The sequence below is a fragment of the Oncorhynchus mykiss genome, chromosome 30, assembly GCF_057628025.1.
Source record: "Oncorhynchus mykiss isolate SJ-2025 chromosome 30, ASM5762802v1, whole genome shotgun sequence".
NCBI classification, from domain to species: domain Eukaryota; kingdom Metazoa; phylum Chordata; class Actinopteri; order Salmoniformes; family Salmonidae; genus Oncorhynchus; species Oncorhynchus mykiss.
In genome coordinates, this window is record NC_143051.1 from 21093740 (window position 1) to 21115776 (window position 22037).

The 22037-nt window shown below is 42.0% G+C and overlaps 2 protein-coding genes across 5 annotated transcripts; both read left to right on the forward strand.

Moving 5' to 3' along the window:
- On the forward strand, nt 1-3650 carry LOC110488072 (fatty acid-binding protein, liver). The gene is made up of 4 exons (XM_021560053.3): nt 1-1157; nt 1270-1442; nt 3076-3165; nt 3378-3650. Exons 1-4 carry the CDS (start codon nt 1091-1093, stop codon nt 3426-3428), a joined length of 381 nt encoding a protein of 126 aa, XP_021415728.1. The 5' UTR covers nt 1-1090; the 3' UTR covers nt 3429-3650.
- A 2321-nt stretch (nt 3651-5971) lies between these two features.
- LOC110488073 (uncharacterized) lies at nt 5972-13952 on the forward strand. Of its 4 annotated transcripts, XM_090227763.1 has the most exons (6): nt 5972-6157; nt 6833-6936; nt 7886-7990; nt 8223-8400; nt 8510-8566; nt 11917-13952. In XM_090227763.1, the coding sequence occupies exons 1-6, from the start codon at nt 6093-6095 to the stop codon at nt 12200-12202; spliced, it is 795 nt and encodes a 264-aa protein (XP_090083889.1). In that variant the 5' UTR covers nt 5972-6092; the 3' UTR covers nt 12203-13952. The 4 variants fall into 4 exon arrangements, with proteins under 4 accessions (XP_090083889.1, XP_021415732.3, XP_090083890.1 ...); XM_021560057.3 differs by lacking the exons at nt 5972-6157; nt 6833-6936 and adding an exon at nt 7150-7488 and having other exon boundaries at nt 7888-7990; XM_021560058.3 differs by lacking the exons at nt 5972-6157; nt 6833-6936 and adding an exon at nt 7261-7467 and having other exon boundaries at nt 7879-7990.
- Nucleotides 13953-22037: the final 8085 nt, after the last annotated feature.

The window sequence follows — 22037 nt, forward strand, 5'->3', positions numbered from 1 at the left end:
GTTGTTGTTTCTGTGAATCATCAGAAACCAACAATGAGTATATATATCTACTTCTTTGCCTCTGTGAGGGAAATTCCCATATCACAGGGAATGAGCTGAACATCAGCTGTCTGAGTGTCAATATTTATTTGTGATACGTCCATTGTGCATTAAATCTGTCTGCTATGATAAAAAATATTGTTTTTTCAGTGTAGGATTTTCTGTCCATGCCATTTAATTTTATTATCAGATAATTTCACTAATTGTTAAGTCACTCTGGAAAGTGTCTGGTAAAGGACTAAAATATGAATGTAAATATTTCTGATGGATTTCAGCACTTCTCTGACTCACGATGCAAAACACTCCTCATCGATCAATTTTTATCCTGAACACCATCCATGGCTTGGAAATTGATTTATAGAAAGCTGCAGTCCCAGGAGAAAGAGGGAAATTGTTCATTAGGTCCAAAAAGTGAACATAGAGCTTAGTGAAAATGATTACATGCTCACAACTACCCTCTTACTTTCTCTACATGTGCACTATAAATTAGCTTACCCTTCATTACTTAAAATGAATTTAAAAAATAATTCCCTGATGGCTCAGTTGATTACAAATCTGAGACTTTCATAATCAATAGTAATATATTAATTTCTGTAATATTAAGATAGGCTACTGATTTTTAAATAGTATGTTATATATGCTTTATTTGATAGATGGGAAATAGGGAGATATATTAAAGGAAGACAAAATGTGTAGATTCAGGAATCCAAACCTGGTGTCATTGCATATCTGCAAAGAGCCATGAATGTTTCCACTCAACTTCAGGGGCTGTGTATTTTTAGTAGGACTTTGGATGTTGCATTAAGTAAATATTGCCTGATGAACACTGGGCAATGAGGGCATGGCCCTCCCACAGGTCACTGTGGCATGAGGAAATACCTGAATAACAGGGAGACAAAATCCCTAACATGGCAACGACCAGTGTGTGTGGGGGAGAAGAGGGAGGAGAGTGCTTTCTTAATAAAGACACTTGTCACAACCATTGGACTTACCATCCATTTGCCTTTAGTTTGAACAACTGCCTGCTGCTAATCCCAATACTGAGCTGGACATGGCATTCAATGGAAAATGGAAAATCCACAGTCAGGAGAACCATGAAGAGTTTCTTAAAGCAATGGGTGAGAACTCACATACATTTCTTACCACAATCTCAGTGTGTTTAATGGCAGTATTGTATTCTAGAACTTTGTCAATAATGGTTATGTTTTATGTCGCAATTATGTTCTTCAGCTGTCCCTGAGATGTTGATCAAAATGATCAAGGGTGTCAAGCCAACGACAATAATTGAGCAGAAGGGTGACGACTTCACCATCAGAGTTGAGACTCCCCTCCGTACTGTCACCAACTCATTCACTATAGGGAAGGAGGCAGAAATCACTGCCATGGATGGGAGAAAGTTTAAGGTAACAATCATGAATCATGAAATTGTATGTGACGTGCTTGAACCTATTGCCATGAGAGTGTGAAGAGCATCACAAAGCTTTGTTTATTTGCATGGTGCTATGTGTCCATCTCCTTTGCTCTAGTTTGATATACACTACTGTTCAAAACTTTGGGAACACTTAGAAATGTCCTTGTTTTTGAAAGAAAAGCAACCATCACTCCTGTGTTCCAATGGCACGTTGTGTTTGCTAATCCACATTTATCATTTTAAAAGGCTAATTGATCATTAGAAACAAAACTGTTGTGCTAATTAAAGAAGCAATAAAACTGGCCTTCTTTAGACTAGTTGAGTATCTGGAGCATCAACATTTGTGGGTTCGATTACAGGCTCAAAATGACCAGAAACAAAGAACTTTCTTCTGAAACTCGCCAGTCTATTCTTGTTCTGAGAAATGAAGGCTTTTCCATGCGAGAAATTGCCAAGAAACTGAAGATCTCGTACAGCGCTGTGTACTACTCCCTTGTACTCGCTGTGTACTACACCGCAAACTGGCTCTAACCAGAATAGAAAGAGGAGTGGGAGGCCCCGGTGCACAACTGAGCAAGAGGACAAGTACATTAGAGTGTCTAGTTTGAGAAACAGATGGCTCACAAGTCTCCAACAGGAAGCTTTATTAAATAGTACCCTCAAAACACCAGTCTCAACGTCAACAGTGAAGAGGCGACTCCAGGATGATGGCCTTCTAGCCAGAGTTGCAAAGAACAGGCCATATCTCACACTGGCCAATAAAAATAAAAGATTACGATGGGCCAAAGAACATAGATGTTGGACAGAGGAAGATTGGGAAAAAGTGTTATTGACAGACAAATCTAAGTTTGAGGTGTTTGGATCACAAAGAAGAATATGCGTGAGACACAGAAAAAATTCAAAGATGCAGGAGGAGTGCTTGATGCCATCTGTCAAGCATGGTGAAGGCAATGTGATGGTCTGGGGGTTCTTGGGTGGTGGGAAAGTGGGAGATTTGTACAGGGTAAAAGGGATCTTGAAGAAGGAAGGCTATCCTTCCATTTTACAACGCCATGTCATACCCTGTGGACAGTGCTTAATTGGAGCCAATTTCCTCCTACGACAGGAAAATGACCCAAAGCACAGCTCCAAACTATGCAATAACTATTTAGGGAAGAAGCAGTCAGCTGGTATTCTATATAATGGAGTGGCCAGCACAGTCACCGGACCTCAACCCTATTGAGCTGTTTTTGGAGCAGCTTGACCGTATGGTACGTAACAAGTGCCCATCAAGCCAATCCAATTTATGGGAGCTGCTTCAGGAAGCATGGGGTGAAATCTCTTCAGATTGACAACTAGAATGCCAAAGGTCTGCAAAAGGCTATACTTGCTGCAAATGGAGGATTCGTTGATGAAAGCAAAATTTGAAGGACACAATTATTATTTCAATGAATAAGCATTATTTATAACCTTGTCAACCAACATCTTGACTATATTTCCAATTCATTTTGCAACTCATTTCATATATGTTTTCATGGAAAACAAGGACATTTCTAAGTGACCCCAGACTTTTGAACGATAGTGTAGACATAGGTGCAGCTGCAGCAGGGTGTGTGAGTGTTTTGTGTTTACTCTCTGACCCATAGTGTACTGCCAGACTGGAGGATGGGAAGCTCATCTGCGATACAGAGAAGTTCTCCCACATCAGAGAAATCAAAGGGGAGAACATGGTTGAGGTAAAGGGCATCCCTCCACTTTTATATTTTATGTTGTAAAATACACTTAATTGGATGCACTTTGTCCAAATGTCCTAGCAGTTGGTCTCCAATTACAGTAGCACTGCCACTCAAAAAATAAATAACAATGAATTGCCAGCCTTATTCAATCTGTGGTTGTTCATTCATGTTGAACTGTGTTAGTGACTGTCCTCTTTCCCATTTTTTTCCAGACTATCACTGCGGCCTCAACAACCCTCACCAGGATAAGCAAGAGAGTCTGATCTCTAAAGCCACAGAGACAAGGATTACATTTTCAATTAATTAATTTAAATGACCTTTTATCTCAGGTAATATAATAGCTATAAAATATTACATTAAAATGACAAATGACTCGACATTGCATCTGCTCATTTTATGTCTAATTTGGACACATGCATTTTAAAAGCCCCAAAGCAAATGTACTTCCCTAACAAAACCAATACAAAATGGATGGCTTTTCCTGACACCTTGTGGTTATTGAATAATCTGCCATCATTGTAGTACTCAGCAACAAATGTAAACTTGTGGGATCATGTTTTCACTTCATCATTAACTAGCAAATGTAGACATCAATGACCAGCTCATAATTGTGTTTATTTCATATTTTATCTGGATTTTATCATTTTTAAAAAAGAAAGAAAAGAAAATTCCTCAACAATTTCAATGAATCACAATGGGGGAAACCAAAAACTCATGGTCACATCGTCATCTTCATCCTGTAAAGCAAGAACACAGACAAGAACAATTTAGAGGAGAGGCATTTTACATTATATCAATCAACATTTGTGACTGAATTCACACTGACTGTGTGTAAGTCCCAAATGGCACCCTATTCCCTATGTAGTGCACTGCTTTTGACCAGTGCCCACTGTGGATTTTCCATTGATAAAATGTTGAGTTAATAAAGTCACATACAAGGCAGCTCCAAAATTCAGGAGTTTCAGCCTAGCTCAGTGCTTTCTGTGGTGGAGGTAATCTTCTCTTATTGCCCCGTGATTGACTCAGTGTTCTGTCACTCATGGGGACACTATGTCGCTGCAAGATCTACAGGGCGAGCTAGAAAGTTCAAGCCCCCTTGCATGCTGCCAAACATTTACATTAGAAGTGACCATCCCCCACAGATAAGATAACATCAAATCACGTTATATCTACCGTAGCTTTTTTTGGACAGATCATGTCAACATCATACTTTCAAAATCTTAGCTATCTACCTAGACAAGCAGTTATCATCATGAATCACATTGACAATCTACTGGCAAATCCTTGTCATATGAAAATAAATTATAGATAAAACATATCGGTGCTCATCGGCCATTGGACTTAAACATTGCACAACACGTTGGAAATCAACAGTGATTGGTTTGGAAGGAATCAATGGCCAACTGATTGGGCTTTGGTCACCAAAGCCCCATATTCTACCCACCACTGCGACCTGTATGCTCTCGTTGGCTGGCCCTCGCTTCATATTCGTCGCCAAACCCACTGGCTCCAGGTCATCTACAAGTCTCTGCTGGGTAAAGCCCCACCTTATCTCAGCTCACTGGTCACCATAGCAGCACCCACCCGTAGCACGCTCTCCAGCAGGTATATTTCACTGGTCACCCCCAAAGCCATTTCCTCCCTTTGGCCGCCTTTCCTTGCAGTTCTCTGCTGCCAATGACTGGAATGAATTGCAAAAATCACTTAAGCTGGAGACCCATATCTTCCTCACTAACTTTAAGCACCAGCTGTCAGAGCAGCTCACAGATCACTTCACCTGTAGATAGCCCATCTGTAAATAGCCCATCTAACTACCTCATCCCCATAGTGTAATTTTTTTTTCGCTCCTTTGCACCCCAGTATCTCTACTTGCACATTCATCTTCTGCACATCTATCACTCGAGTGTTTAATTGCTATATTGTAATTATTTCACCACTATGGCCTATTTATTGCCTTACCTCCATTATCTTACCTCATTTGCACACACTGTATATAGACTTTTTTTCCCAATTGTGTTATTGACTGTATGTTTGTTTATTCCATGTGTAACTCTGTGTGGTTGTTTGTGTCGCACTGCTTTGCTTTATATTCGCCAGGTCGCAGTTGTAACTGAACTTTTTCTCAACTAGCCTACCTGGTTAAATAAAGGTTTAATAAAAAACTGCAAGCGTTGCAAAGCAATCACTATTTTTCTTCCCCTGCCTGTTATAAGGTGGAGAGGGTGTGTGGTCCAAGTCTGGGTTTAAGAGCCATGCTTAAAAGGATAAGCATTCACACACAACACCATGCGCCAGAAAAGGTTGAATACATTGGGCATGCTGTCATTCCAGCATGACTTCTGCCGCGTTCAAAACAACTGGGAACTCCAACTCGGTTTGAACAGTCATCCAATTCGGGAACTTGGGCGTCTTTCTAGAGCTCCGACCTGAAGCTCACTGACGTCACGATTCAAGGTTGTTTTTTTTCCCCCGTGTTCCCAGTTGTCTTCAAAGCACCATCAATCCAGAGAATGCCAGACTTTGATGACTAAATGATAAAATAATGCACTAATGGAGAAAAAAGTAACAATGGTCAAATGCAACCAGTTAATGATTCTAGATGTGATGATAATTTTCAAAGGCTATGTCCAAACTACATGGAGTTTACGTCATAATGATAGGTAGCCCATGTAATAGTCGGATTGGCCTGAGAGTTCCGTTCTTATACGTCACGCTTCCTCTGCTGGGTGTGATAACGCACCATAACAGTAGATGGCGCTAAATTTATTTTCGTGCTTTCACGAATCCGCGAAGTAAAGTATGCGCCTGCGCATTCGGTTTTCCACATAGCTCCACAACTAGAAATACTTTTCTGTTAAACCCAAAACAGAGAGCGAAAATATTTGATGTAAAGCTGCATTCTTGCTTTTATATATATATATTTTAGCATGGCCAGATATTTGAGACCTCCAAATACATCTCTTTTCATCAGAAACATTTCCGATGAATCCAGGTGAGTCCATATTTGAACATATTTCCCCGGCCCCAGTTCCTTGCGGTCAGATAAGGTCAGAATTCTATACCCCAAGATAACGTTAACTAACGTCATTAGGCCAATGCTAGTCTGCTAGCCACGCGATTCTGCCTGATCAAAGACGATTGTGGCTTGGCCCTACAGTTGTGCAAGGTAGACCCACTGGCTAAACTCAAGTCATAAACCAAGAAAAAATTACTAACCATAAACATTTGGACAAACTTGTTTCATTCGTCCTAACAAGCTAGCTAACGTTAGCTATAGCTCCCGTTCCACACTTACGTTTAAAAACAGTTACCCTACTACATAGTTTAACATAATTATAATATAACGTTAAATGGCAAAAAAAATGACTAGTAAGTTATAGGGGGGGGGTGTAAGTTGGCCTATCTGTAAGGTATTTTGTTTGCAAAGAGAACACTACATAGGCCTAAACACGGGTGATTGTTCTATTATCGTTATTCATTCATGGATGGATTAAGGTACATTTCAGAGTGTGTGAGTTATGCATAGACAAAGTTTTTAAATTGTGTCAGTTTTCATGCAAAGAAGTGGCATCGTATTGCCCAACACCGATCTGTCTGTGGCTCCTTTGGTGGTGATACTTTTCCTCCTGGTCATTGAAGTGACATTTCTATCCTCTACGGTATTCAGGCCTGAGGATTTGCGCCGTGAGTTTGGTCGTTATGGGCCAGTAGTAGACGTCTACATTCCACTTGACTTCTATTCACGCCGACCAAGAGGATTTGCATATATTCAATATCCTTTCGCTTCTAAAGTGAGAATTATGAAATCTGTCTTTTCTCTTATAATTGGCTTAATTTTGAATGTTGTAAGATAACATGTTTTCTCTCAGATAATGTCTTAAGCAGTAAGGCTTGGTTGTGTGATTGATTGCTGTGACTTTGCATTCTGTATGTACACAATGAAGTACTTTTTAATATCTAACTTACATTTCTCTGTTGCCCCAGAAAATGTAAAGGCATCCAGTTGTTGTGGAGCCTGGAGAAAGAGTAAGAATGTCCGGTGTAGAGTAGATCTAAAGACAAGCAGCAAAAGACCGCCAGGATGCAAGAAACAGAGAGAGGGAAAGGTTGAAAGAGAATTTAAAGCTTGAAGAGACAAAGAGGAAAAAGAGGGGACGGAGTCCAGGCTTGGATATGTCATCAAAAGAAAGAGGAAAAGGGAAGAGATTAAAGGGCAAAGACAAGCAGGAAACCCAAGTTCTTCTGGGAGGCGATTAAAGAGCTTAAAGATCAAGATGAAAGTCAAAGTCAAGCATGTTTAAGGTAACAAACCTGAATTCTTTTGTATCCTCACAAAAAAAATCTATCAACAAATATTACATGAAAATCAATCAATAAATAGCCAATGTGAAAATTTGATTCTTAATTGAACTAAGAAATTGTTACTCTTATCAAAATATTTTGCATTCGATAATATCATTTGAAACTGAAGCAGTATTGATTCCTCAGTGCAAGCCATCAAATAAGAGACATTATTGAAACATGTTTGCCTCATCTTCAATCTTGAGAAGAACACAACTTTGTCATAACAAATGTGTTCCAGAACCTAAGCTTTGCTTTATGCTGTCAGCCAATATGGCTTCCATTTCGACAGTGGCAGAAGATGCATTGTATTACAACAGTATTGCTGAAAAGAATGTAGCCACATAAGACCACATGTAAGAACCTTAACAGCTCAGCAAGTTTGAAGATGTGCGCGACGCTGAAGATGCTCTTCACAACCTGGACAGGAAGTGGGTGTGTGGCCGACAGATTGAAATCCAGTTTGCGCAGGGAGACCGAAAGAGTAAGGCAGATTCACAAATGTCCTGTGTTTCATGAAGTAACACTGTACAGTACCAAGCAGAATTTCTTGTTCGCGATTTACTGATGTTACTTTCAGCTGTAAATTCAAATAGATGTTTTCCATCTCACGTGGTACAACTGCAATACCTTTTCAAGGAAAGCTAAACCACTGTGTACTATATGTTTGCTTGGTGGGTTTCTCTCTTCTCCCAAACCCCCTTTTTTCATCACAGCACCCAATCAGATGAAAGGAAAGGAGGGGGGATCTTCGCGCAGCTCTTCGCGGCATGATGATCGAGATTATGATCGGGACAGTCGTCGTAGGCGCTCTCGCAGCCGTAGCTACCAAAGACGCAGGTCACGTAGCCCATCCTACGATCGCCGGCCCAGACGCTCTGAGAGTCCCAGAGAGTAAGGGCCTTTCCAGTGTTCTCCAGCTAGCATGCTTCAAATAAGATTGCAAAGCTTATACAAAATGTCAGTCTATTGATTACATTCTGATTGACGTTTTGTTACCCAGCTCCCGTGGAAGGATGTACGGCGGTAGCGGAAGAAGCAGGAGTCCGGAAAACAACCGGTAGGTCCTTGATACTCTGGGATTATGGCAATGAAGCCATTTATCTACTTCCCCAGAGTCAGATGAACACAAAGATACAATTTTAATACACTGCTCAAAAAAATAAAGGGAACACTTAAACAACACAATGTAACTCCAAGTCAATCACACTTCTGTGAAATCAAACTGTCCACTTAGGAAGCAACACTGATTGACAATGAATTGCACATGCTGTTGTGCAAATGGAATAGACAACAGGTGGAAATTATAGGCAATTAGCAAGACACCCCCAATAAAGGAGTGGTTCTGCAGGTGGTGACCACAGACCACTTCTCAGTTCCTATGCTTCCTGGCTGATGTTTTGGTCACTTTTGAATGCTGGCGGTGCTTTCACTCTAGTGGTAGCATGAGACAGAGTCTACAACCCACACAAGTGGCTCAGGTAGTGCAGCTCATCCAGGATGGGACATCAATGCGAGCTGTGGCAAGAAGGTTTGCTGTGTCTGTCAGCGTAGTGTCCAGAGCATGGAGGCGCTACCAGGAGACAGGCCAGTACATCAGGAGACGTGGAGGAGGCCGTAGGAGGGCAACAACCCAGCAGCAGGACCGCTACCTCTGCCTTTGTGCAAGGAGGAGCACTGCCAAAACCCTGCAAAATGACCTCCAGCAGGCCACAAATGTGCATGTGTCTGCACAAACGGTCAGAAACAGACTCCATGAGGGTGGTAATGAGGGCCCGACGTCCACAAGTGGGGGTTGTGCTTACAGCCCAACACCGTACAGGACGTTTGGCATTTGCAAGAGAACACCAAGATTGGCAAATTCGCCACTGGCTCCCTGTGCTCTTCACACATGAAAGCAGGTTCACACTGAGCACGTGTGACAAAGTCTGGAGACGCCGTGGAGAACGTTCTGCTGCCTGCAACATCCTCCAGCATGACCGGTTGGCAACGGGTCAGTCATGGTGTGGAGTGGCATTTCTTTGGGGGGCCGCACAGCCCTCCATGTGCTCGCCAGAGGTAGCCTGACTGCCATTAGGTACCGAGATGAGATCCTCAGACCCCTTGTGAGACCATATGCTGGTGCGATTGGCCCTGGGTTCCTCCTAATGCAAGACAATGCTAGACCTCATGTGGCTGGAGTGTGTCAGCAGTTCCTGCAAGAGGAAGGCATTGATGCTATGGACTGGCCCGCCCGTTCCCCAGACCTGAATCCAATTGAGCACATCTGGGACATCATGTCTCGCTCCATCCACCAACGCCACGTTGCACCACAGACTGTCCAGGAGTTGGCGGATGCTTTAGTCCAGGTCTGGGAGGAGATCCCTCAGGAGACCATCCGCCACCTCATCAGGAGCATGCCCAGGCGTTGTAGGGAGGTCATACAGGCACGTGGAGGCCACACACACTACTGAGCCTCATTTTGACTAGTTTTAAGGACTTTTTTTAAGGACATTACATCAAAGGATCAGCCTGTAGTGTGGTTTTCCACTTTAATTTTGAGTGCGACTCCAAATCCAGACCTCCATGGGTTGATAAATTTGATTTCCATTGATCATTTTTGTGTGATTTTGTTGTCAGCACATTCAACTATGTAATGAAAAAAGTATTTAATAAGAATATTTCATTTATTCAGATCTAGGATGTGTTATTTTAGTGTTCCCTTTTTTTTTGAGCAGTGTATCTTTGCGTCCAGTATGAAGGAAGTAAGAGGTAGTTTCGCTAGCCAATGGTAACGAGTGTTAGCTCAACGACTGGAAGTCTACAGGAACAGTTAGCATGCTAGCTGTTCCCGTAGACTTCGTCAATTACACTAATGCTAGTTAGCAACTTCCTTCAAACTGCATGCAGAGACATACAAATGGTATCCACACGTTTATCTGACTCTGGGGAAGTAGATAAAGGGCTTCATTGCCAAAATCCTTAAGTATCCCTTTAACAGCTGAACCCCTGACAATGAAACACATTCTGGGCACTTTCTATAAACTTACTAATCATTAATGGTTGTAATCTTCTGTTACTTTTACTGTCCTCCACCAGTGGAAGGGATTATACACTGGACAAAAATCTAAACGCAACATGTAAAGTGTTGGTCCCGTGTTTCATGAGCTGAAATAAAAGATCCCAGAAGTTTTCCATATGCACAAATTTGTTTACATCCTTGTTAGTGAGAATTTGTCAATTGCCAAGATAATCCATCCACTTGACAGGTGTGGCAAGAAACTGATTAAACAGCATGATCATTACATAGGTGCACCTTATGCTGGGGACAAAAGGCCACTAAAATGTGCAGTTTTGTCACACAGCACAATGCAATAGATGTCTCAAGTTTTGAGGGAGCGTGCAATTGGCATGCTGACTGCAGGAATTTCCACCAGAGCTGTTGCCAGATAATTAAATGTTAATTTCTCTACCATAAGCCGCCTCAATGCCGTTTTAGAGAATTGGTAGTAGTTCCAACCGGCCTCACAACCGCACACCACGCCAGCCCAGGTCCTTCACATCCGGCTTCTTCACCTGCGGGATCGTCTGAGACCAGCCACCCAGAGCTGATGAAACTGGGTTTGCACAACTCAAGAATTTCTTTACAAACTGTCAGAAACCGTCTCAGGGAAGCTCATCTGCTTGCGCATCGTCCTCACAAGGGTCTTGGCCTAACTGTAGTTCGGCGTCGTAACAAACTTCGGTGGGCAAATTCTCAACTTCAATAGCTTCACTGGCTGGTGAAGTGTGCTGTTCACTGATGAACCCCAGTTTCAACTGTACCGGGCAGATGGCAGACAGTGTGTATGGCGTTGTGTGGGCGTGCGGTTTGCTGATGTCAATGTTGTGAATGGAGTGAGGTTATGGTATGGGCAGGCATATGCTAAGGACAATGAATACAATTGCATTTTATCAATGTCATTTTCATTTTACATAGATACTGTGACTAGATCCTGAGGCCCATTGTCGTACCGTTCATCCGCTGCCATCACCTCGTAATGCACAACCCCATGCCGCAAGGATCTGTATACAATTACTGAATGTCCCAGTTCTTACATGGCCTGCATATGTCACCTGTTGAGCATGTTTGGGGTGCTCTGGATCATCTTGTATGAACGGGTGTAGAACTTTTTTTAATGAATTTAAGCAAAATTCCCTGGCTTAACTTCCCATGGAAAATGTACATAAATTTACCGGAAAGTTTGACCTTTTGCAACCCTAGTGACCAACAGAATAATATCTGTATTCCCAGTCATGTGAAGTCCATAGATTAGGGCCTAATGAATTCATTTCAATTGTCTGATTTCCTTATATGAACTGTAACTCAGTAAAATCTTAGTTTTATATTTTTGTTCAGTGTAATAATACGATAGTTTGTTCTTCATACAGGCACCGACCCCACCCACGTGACCACCGACGACCCCCCCCTGGGCATTCCCCTCACAGCCAATCCCGCTCCCCTTCTCACTCCAGATCCAGGACCAGGGCCCAGAGGGAGTCCAGAGGAAAGTCTCGTTCCCGCTCTAAGTCCCTGAGCCCACGGGGTGGCGACTTCCACCCAGCACCCGGTGGCTATGAGCCACAGGACGATGCGTCCCGCTCGCATTCTCGCTCCCTCTCACGGTCCCGTTCTCGCTCCAGGTCCTGGACAGGGCGCAAGTCAGGGGGACACTAAAACATGTTTGTTGGATCCTTTTGACTGTAGTTGTGTCCAAAATGGCTTGCTGGATAATTGAATGTTCATGGAACGGTTGTTGGTTGGTTTGTGAAAATTATCTTCCTTTGTAGTTTTTTGCTTCCTTTTTTTTGTTATTTTTTAATGGATGAATAAATAGAAACACGATATCCTGTTTAAATCAGTCCCGGAAATGTCACCTTTTTTATATCCAATACACTGAGTGTACGAAACATTAGGAATAGCTTAAATTCAAGCCTCAATTCATCTGGGCATGGACTTTACAAAGTGTTGATAGCCCATGTTGACTCAAATGCTTCTCACAGTTGTGTGAAGTTGTCTGGATGTCCTTTGAATGGTGGACCATTCTTGATACAAACAGGAAACGGTTGTGTGAAAAACCCAGCAACATTGCAGTTCTTGATACATTCAAACCGATGCATCTGGCACCTACTACCATACCCCGTTCAAAGGCACTTAAATCCTCATCCCTTGAATGGCACACATACTCAATCCATGTCTCAATTATCTTGAGGCTTAAAAGTCCTTCTTTAACCTGTCTCCTCCCCTTCATCTACACTGATTTGAAGTGGATTTAACAAGTGACATCAATAAGGGATCATAGCTTTCACCTGGTCAGTCTCGTGGAAAGAGCAAGTGTTCCTAATGTTTTGTGTTCCTAATGTTTTGTGCACTCAGTGTATCAGTGTTATTCCTTTCAGAAGACAGGGCTAGAAGTACTGTATAGGCCAAGATCAAGTACCGTCATTCAATCCAATTATTGTTTACCGTGAATGCGGGAACATTGCTTTGAAAAGCGGATTGAATCCCTGTCCTTGTCGCTAAAATCCTTACCTTCACTTTCCTGTCAAGTACATTAGGCCCCAGCTTTCAGTTGGTATGCTTGAAGTGGAAGTTACCTGGGGTGTAATCATTAGTCCAAAAAGGTTACTCCAAACGGAAAACGTTTGCAACGAAAACTTTAATTTGGTTCTGTTGGTTTCCTAGTGAAACATACCCGTGGCCTGTGAAAGAGCCACTACGGTAGTACCGTTCATTTTCTACCAACATTTGTTTACGATTTGTTCAGCGATAGACCGGCCCATGTTACATTGGCTTGTCCTATTTGATTTGATAAATTCTGGTAGCCATGTCAGTAGCCTCAAATATCAACTCTGAACGTTTCTAAATTTGATCAAATTGGCGATGGTTTGTACATGGCCTGCTGTATGTTTTGACATTTCAGGACCTTGATCCTTCACTTTGTTAATACTCCATACTTTGCGAAACGGTTCTTGTGATGGCTTGTATTATTCTATATGCTTGTTTTTTCCTAAAACAACTCAAGAAGTGTAGTCTTCCTTCCAAATATGTCAGTTATGCTCTACTGTTTATGCAACAATTTTCTTGGAGAGTAATAAATGCTTGAAGTCATATTCCAGTCACCTTTTAAGCTAATTTATCACCTGATTTACTAGTTTGTTCATTGTTGTTCCTCTATTACTGCACTGTTGGCGCTAGGAACATAAGCATTTAGTTACACCCACGATAACATCTGCAAAATGTGTGTACGTGACCAATCATATTTTATTTGATGTTCCCTCCTTGACGTTTGCAGTTGTTACTAAAAAAACTATTTTGCTCAATGTCATTTATTTTTTTACCCTTTAGTGTGTGTACTGTTTATACTTCAGATATCACTTTTCAACAGTATAAGTAAAGAAAAATCACTGGAGGACCTATTTAAAAATGTATGTTGTCTAGTTTGGTGGGCATTCTATCAGACATTGTTTCACTAAGTCTGCTGGCATTTTTGCATGTGGGGATAATGTTTAAAATGCTATACAATGTGCAACCATACACAGACATTCTTAATGAATCAAAGACATTGCAAGACAAGGGGGCCACTATACTATGCTTTTAGTTTGCGCCTCAAATCAACATTTTATTTTATTTTGATTTTATTTGAGGCGCATTCTAAAAGCATAGTGGCCCCCTTGTCTTGTAATGTCTTTGATTCTGTAAAATATACACAATACCAATAGAATACTAATACCATACACACTTGATTAGGGAGGCTAAAGCTTATTTTGGCTTCTCTGTTTTAATCAAACAAATTCAATCAAAATCAACACTGAAATTGGATGGGTAAAATGAGAAAGAAATAAGAACATTTTTGGTGTGAACCTGCAAACTTTGAACTGAGTTGGCACAACTGGAAAACAAACAACACGCATCAAATACTCCACTCAATAGCTTACATGTTCCAATTACAGCTGCAAGTCTCTTGGGGTATGTCTCTAAAAGCTTGGCACATCTAGCCACTGGGATTTTTGCCCACTCTTCAAGGCTAAACTGCTCCAGCTCCTTCAAGTTGGATGAGTTCTGATGGTGTAAAGCAATCTTTAAGTCATACCACAGATTCTCAATTGGATTGAAGTCTGGGCTTTGACTAGGCCATTCAAAGACATTTAAATGTTTTCCCTTAAACCACTCGAGTGTTGCTTTAGCAGTATGCTTAGGGCCATTGTCCTGCTGGAAGGTGAACCTCCGTCCCAGTCTCAAATCTCTGGAAGACTGAAACAGGTTTCCCTCAAGAATTTCCCTGTATTTAGTACCATCCATCATTCCTTAAATTCTGACCAATTCTGACCAGTCCCTGCCGATGGAAAAACATGGATGGTATTCTCAGGGTGATGAGTGGTGTTGGGTTTGCGCCAGACATAGCATTTTCCTTGATGGCCAAAAAGCTCAATTTTAGCCTCATCTGACCAGAGTACCTTCTTCCATATGTTTGGGGAGTCTCCCACAATGTGTTTGCTTATTTTCTTTAAGCAATGGCTTTTTTTCTGGCCACTCTTCCGTAAAGCCCAGCTCTGTGGAGTGTACAAAGCCCAGCTCTGTGGAGTGTACGGCTTAAAGTGGTCCTATGGACAGATAGTCCAATCTCCACTGTGGAGCTTTGCAGCTCCTTCAGGGTTATGTTTGGTCTCTTTGTTGCCTCTCTAATTAATGCCCTCCAAGCCTGGCCCCTGAGTTTTGGTGTGCGGCCCTCTCTTGGCAGGTTTGTTGTGGTGCCATATTCTTTCCATTTTTTTCTGATGGAATTAATGGTCCTCCGTAGGATGATCAAAGTTTTGGATATTTTTAATAACCCAACCCTGATCTGTACTTCCCCACAACTTTGTCCCTGACCTGTTTGGAGAGCTCCTTGGTCTTCATGGTGCCACTTGCTTGGTGGTACCCCTTGCTTAGTGGTGTTGCAGACTCTGGGACCTTTCAGAACAGGTGACTGTATACTGAGATCATGTGACACTTAGATTGCACACAGGTGGACTTTATTTAGCTAATTATGTGACTACTGAAGGTAATTGGTTGTACTAGATCTTATTTAGGGGCTTCATAGTAAAGGGGGTGAATACATACGCACGCACCACTTTTCCGTTTGGAATTGTTTTGAATTTTTTAAACAAGTTATTTTTTACATTTCACTTCACCAATTTTGATTATTTTGTGTATGTCCATTACATGAAATCGAAATAAAAATCTATTTAAATTACAGGTTGTAATGCAACAAAATCGGAAAAATGCAAAGGGGATGAATACTTTTGCAAGGCACTGTATACACACACACATTATGTTACAGCCTTATTCTAAAATGGATTCAACTTTATTTTTAAATACTCATGAATCTACACAAAATACCCCATAATGGTGAAGCAAAAAAAGGTTTTTAGAATATTTTGTAAATGTCAAAATTTACAAATAAATGGAAATCTCATTTACATAAGTATTCAGACCCTTTACTCAGTACTTTGTTGAAGCACCTTTGGCAGCGATTACAGCCTCAAGTCTTCTTGGGTATGACGCTACAAGCTTGGCATACCTGTATTTGGGAGTTTCTCCCATTCTTCTCTACAGATCCTCTCAAGCTCTTTCAGGCTGGATGGAGAGCGTTGCTGCACAGCTATTTTCAGGTATCTCTAGAGATGTTCGATCGAGTTCAAGTCCGAGCTCTGGCTGGGCCACTCAAGGACGTTAAGAGACTTGTCCCAAAGCCACTCCTGTGTTGTTTTGGCTGTCTGCTTAGGGTCGGTGAACCTTCACCCCAGTCTGATGTCCTGATCGCTCTGGTCCAGGTTTTCATCAAGGATCTCTGTACTTTGCCCTGTTCATCTTTCCCTTGATCCTGACTAATCTGCCAGTCCCTGCTGCTGAAAAACATCCCCACAGCATGATGCTGCCACCACCATGCTTCACCGTAGGGAGGTTTCCTCCAAAAATGACGCTTGACATTCAGGCCAAAGAGTTCAATCTTGGTTTCGTCAGACCAGAGAATTTGTTTCTCATGGTCTGAGAGTCTTTAGGTGCCTTTTGGCAAAATCCAAGCGGGCTGTCATGTGCCTTTTACTGAAGAGTGGCTTCCACCTGGCCACACTACCATAAAGGACTGATTGGGGAGTGCTGCAGAGATGGGTGTCCTTCTAGAAGTTTTCCCCATCTCCACAGAGAAACACTGGAGCTCTGTCGGAGTGACCATCGGGTTCTTGGTCATGTCCCTGACCAAGGCCCTTCTCCCCCAATTGCTCAGTTTGGCCAGGCGGCCAGCTATAGGAAAAGTCATGGTGGTTCCAAACTTTTTCTGCAGGAATGTCCACCATCGTTTAAGAATGATGGAGGCCAGTATGTTCTTGGGGACCTTCAATGCTGCAGAAATGTTTTGGTACCCTTCCCTAGATCTGTGCCTCGACACAATCCTGTCTCGGAGCTCTACAGACAATTTCTTCCACCTCATGGCTTGGTTTTTGCTCTGATCAACTGTGGTATCTTATATAGATAGGTGTGTGCCTTTCCAAATCATGTCCAATCAATTGAATTTACGTCAGGTGGACTCCAATCAAGTTGTAGAAACATCTCAAGGATGATCAATAGAAACAGGATGCACCTGAGCCTAATTTCGAGTCTCGTGGCAAAGGGTCTGAATACTTATTTACATAAGGTATTTCTGTTTTTTGTTTTTAATAAATTAGCAGAAAAATCTAAAAACCTTTTTTCGCTTTGTCATTATGGGATATTGTGTGTAGACTGACAAGGGAAAAAGAATAAGGCTGTACGGTAACATGTGGGAAAAGATCTAGATCAGCACTCCTGCTCTGAGATGCACTCCACTCACTTTCCATCCACTTCTAAGTGCACTGAACAAATATTGAAGTGCAACATGTAAAGTGTTGATCTCATGAGCTGAAATAAAAGATCCAAGAAATGTTCCATACACACACAAAGCGTATTTTTCTCAAAAAGTGTATTTTTTGAACACGTTTCTTTACATCCCTGTTAGTGAGCAGTTCTCCTTTGCCAAGATAATCCATCCACCTGACAGGTGTGGTGCGTCAAGAATCTGATTAAACAGCATGATCATAACACAGGTGCACTTTGTCCTGGGGACAATAATAGGCCACTCTAAAATGTGCAGTTTTGTCACACAACCCAATGCCACAGATGTCTCAAGTTTTGAGGGAGCGTGCAATTGGCATGCTGACTGCAGAAATGTACACCAGGGCTGTTGGCAGAGAATTTAATGTTAATTTCTCTACCATAAGCCGCCTCCAACGTTGTTTTAGAGAATTTAGCAGTACTTCCAACCGGCCTCACAACCGCAGACCACGTGTATGGCGTTGTGTGGGCGAGTGGTTAGCTGATGTCAACATTGTGAACAGAGTGACCCATGGTGGCGGTGGGGTTATGGTATGGGCAGGCATAATCTACAGACAACGAACACAATTGTATTTTATCGATGGCAATTTGAATGCAGAGATACCGTGACGAGATCCTGAGGCCCATTGTCGTGCCATTCATCCGCCGCCATCACCTCATGTTTCAGCATGATAATGCACTGCCCCATGTCACAAGGATCTGTACACCATTCCTGGAAGATGAAAATGACCCAGTTCTTCCATGGCCTGCACACTCACCAGACATGTCACTCATTAATCATGTTTGCGATGATCTGTATTGATGTGTACGACAGCGTGTTCCAGTTCCCGCCAATATCCAGTAACTTCGCAGACCACGTGTATGGCGTTGTGTGGGCGAGTGGTTAGCTGATGTCAACATTGTGAACAGAGTGACCCATGGTGGCGGTGGGGTTATGGTATGGGCAGGCATAATCTACAGACAACGAACACAATTGTATTTTATCGATGGCAATTTGAATGCAGAGATACCGTGACGAGATCCTGAGGCCCATTGTCGTGCCATTCATCCGCCGCCATCACCTCATGTTTCAGCATGATAATGCACTGCCCCATGTCACAAGGATCTGTACACCATTCCTGGAAGATGAAAATGACCCAGTTCTTCCATGGCCTGCACACTCACCAGACATGTCACTCATTAATCATGTTTGCGATGATCTGTATTGATGTGTACGACAGCGTGTTCCAGTTCCCGCCAATATCCAGTAACTTCGCACAGCCATTGAAGAGGAGTGGGACAACATTCCACAGGCCACAATCATACCACAGAATTGGGGAGAAAAAGGGGTAAAAAAAACAACAATCAACAGCTTGATCAACTCTATGCGAAGGAGATGTGTCGCGCTGCATGACGCAAATGGGGATCACACCAGATACTGACTGGTTTTCTGATCCTCGCCCCTACTTTTTAAATGTTTTTTTAAAGGTATCTGTGACCAACAGATGCATATCTGTATTTCCAGTCATGTGAAATCTGTACATTAGGGCCTAATGAATTTATTCCAATTGACTGATTGCCTTATATGAACTTATATGAACTGTAAAATCTTTGAAATATATATTTTTATATTTTTGTTCATTATAAATGATGTGGAGCATTAGAAAATGATACAGCATATAGATTCTATGAAAGGTTTGTACTGTATGTGCCACACTCATCCTCTTCCTACCAGAAAATAATTAATCAATATAGGCATATTGGCAATTTACCTGATTATTCAAATGAGATTTACTTTCAGACATCTTGCCAGTTTACTTCCATTGCCAATGTGTTCAGTTGTGAGTCAGTCAACTGAATGCTATAAATGCATCAACTGAATGTTGTAAAATTGGTTATAAATAAGTGTATCTCCAGACCAGAATGAATAAAAATACAAGACTCAATAAGTAGGCTAAATCATCACTGAACCTTAAACTGAGTGGTATTCACTAGGAACCAAACAGGGAACTACCTGAACTCACCAAATAAAACTGTGTGTTTACACAGGCTTGATTACCAACAACGATGAGACGGCCTACAGGGAGGAGGTGAGGGCCCTCGGAGTGTGGTGTCAGGAAAACAACCTCACACTCAACGTCAACAAAACTAAGGAGATGATTGTGGACTTCAGGAAACAGCAGAGGGAACACCCCCCTATCCACATCGATGGAACAGTAGTGGAGAGGGTAGCAAGTTTTAAGTTCCTCGGCATACACATCACAGACAAACTGATTTGGTCCACTCACACAGACAGTATCGTGAAGAAGGCGCAGCAGCGCCTCTTCAACCTCAGGAGGCTGAAGAAATTCGGCTTGTCACCAAAAGCACTCACAAACTTATACAGATGCACAATCGAGAGCATCCTGGCGGGCTGTATCACCGCCTGGTATGGCAACTGCACCGCCCTCAACCGTAAGGCTCTCCAGAGGGTAGTGAGGTCTGCACAACGCATCACCGGGGGCAAACTACCTGCCCTCCAGGACACCTACACCACCCGATGTCACAGGAAGGCCATAAAGATCATCAAGGACATCAACCACCCGAGCCACTGCCTGTTCACCCCGCTATCATCCAGAAGGCGAGGTCAGTACAGGTGCATCAAAGCTGGGACCGAGAGACTGAAAAACAGCTTCTATCTCAAGGCCATCAGACTGTTAAACAGCCACCACTAACACTGAGTGGCTGCTGCCAACACACTGACACTGACTCAACTCCAGCCACTTTAATAATGGGAATTGATGGGAAATGATGTAAATATATCACTAGCCACTTTAAACAATGCTACCTTATATAAATGTTACTTACCCTACATTATTCATCTCATATGCATACGTATATACTGTACTCTATATCATCGACGGTATCCTTATGTAATACATGTATCACTAGCCACTTTATACTATACTATGCCACTTTGTTTACATACTCATCTCATTTGTACATACTGTACCCGATACCATCTACTGTATCTTGCCTATGCTGCTCTGTACCATCACTCATTCATATATCCTTATGTACATATTCTTTATCCCCTTACACTGTGTACAAGACAGTAGTTTTGGAATTGTTAGTTAGATTACTTGTTATTACTGCATTGTCGGAACTAGAAGCACAAGCATTTCGCTACACTCGCATTAACATCTGCTAACCATGTGTATGTGACAAATAAAATTTGATTTGATTTGATTTGATTTGATTTCCTGTTGCAAAACATTTTGCTACGATGTGCACTAATGAATACAACCCTGGTATCTCAGACTAGGACTGGACCTTGAGGAGGCTCTTAAGCTAGCATGCAATTGTTTCATTGTGACACCCAGTGACTGGGTGGCTTTGGAAGAACACTAGGAATGGGCGGCTCTCTGAACTTGTGGCTCTGGGAAGCCAGCAGTGTGTTGAAGTCAGAAGACACAACACCACTAGTCATACAGGAGAAATAGATATTGTTCTTGGTCTCTGCTTGTGCCATCTTGTTGTGAGCAGAGTTAGGATGATCCCCCATTAACCGTCACACTGCTCCTTGATGCTGCATTTCCATTTTGATAACAGACTGGTTCCGTACCCCTGCTTTGCAGGGTGTTGACATGGTCCTCTGAACATGGTAATAGAACGTTGCTCCTTTCCCCACCTACCATGCTGACTTTACTTTGTCACCTGGTATGAGATTCAAAATATGACAAATAAAAATCATGCTTTGTTACAAATGCATCACTAAATAACTAACTAGTTCAGAACCATATTTTGAAGATACTGGCCTAAATATACTCAACCAGTTGAGTGACCCCCGGTTATGACATATGGCATTGCATTGTAGCTACCTACAATAGTTTGTCGTGCCTTTAATTCTCTAGAAAATAAAGTGCCTTTATTTCTCTAGAAAGTGGTTCCAAACTTTGTATAACCCTGTACCCCTTCAAACGTTCAACCTCCAGCTGGGTACCCTCTCTAGCACCAGGGTCAGCGCACTCTCAAAGGTTGTTTTTTGCCATCATTGTAAGCCTGCCACACACACTATTCGATACGTGTATTAAACATAACAATGAGTGTGGGTTTCTGTCACAACCCGGCACTTTGGAAGTGACAAAGAGCTCTTATAGGATAATAATATAATAATTATCAATAATTTTGCTCGGTTAAATAAAGAGCAGGTAGCCTAGTGGTTAGAGCGTTGGACTAGTAACCGAAAGGTTGCAAGATTGAATCACCGAGCTGACAAGGTAATAATCTATCGTTCTGCTCCTGAACAAGGCAGCTAACCCACTGTTTCTAGGCCGTCTTTGAAAATAACAATTTGTTCTTAATTAACTGACTTGCCTAGTTAAATAAAAGGTTAAAAAAAAAAAATGTGCCAGTGGGTGGCGGTAAAGGCAAGTAAAGGTGTGACATCGTACATTAAACTCGAGGGAAGAAGACGCTCCTTGAACACATTTTTATTTAGCCGAAGCCTGTGTTAGCGAATAAGCGATTTCCCAGACACCGGCAAGATATAAGAACATACGAAAGCACAAGACGGATAAACTGATAACCTTCATTTACTCGTTATTAGCAGCTATCCGAATTTTTTGCTGACCGAAAAACATTGTTTTCTGGACTAAATTAG

Bases quoted from the DNA above. Each gene is read 5' to 3' on its own strand.
- LOC110488073 (XM_090227763.1), top strand. From the start codon at position 6,093: ATGGCCAGATATTTGAGACCTCCAAATACATCTCTTTTCATCAGAAAC. The intron at 6,937-7,885 runs AATATCCTTTCG...AACAGCTCAGCA, and splicing joins AAGAGGATTTGCATATATTC to AGTTTGAAGATGTGCGCGAC. The intron at 8,401-8,509 runs GTAAGGGCCTTT...TTTGTTACCCAG, and splicing joins CGCTCTGAGAGTCCCAGAGA to CTCCCGTGGAAGGATGTACG.
- LOC110488072 (XM_021560053.3), top strand. From the start codon at position 1,091: ATGGCATTCAATGGAAAATGGAAAATCCACAGTCAGGAGAACCATGAA. The intron at 1,443-3,075 runs GTAACAATCATG...TCTGACCCATAG, and splicing joins TGGATGGGAGAAAGTTTAAG to TGTACTGCCAGACTGGAGGA. The intron at 3,166-3,377 runs GTAAAGGGCATC...ATTTTTTTCCAG, and splicing joins AAGGGGAGAACATGGTTGAG to ACTATCACTGCGGCCTCAAC.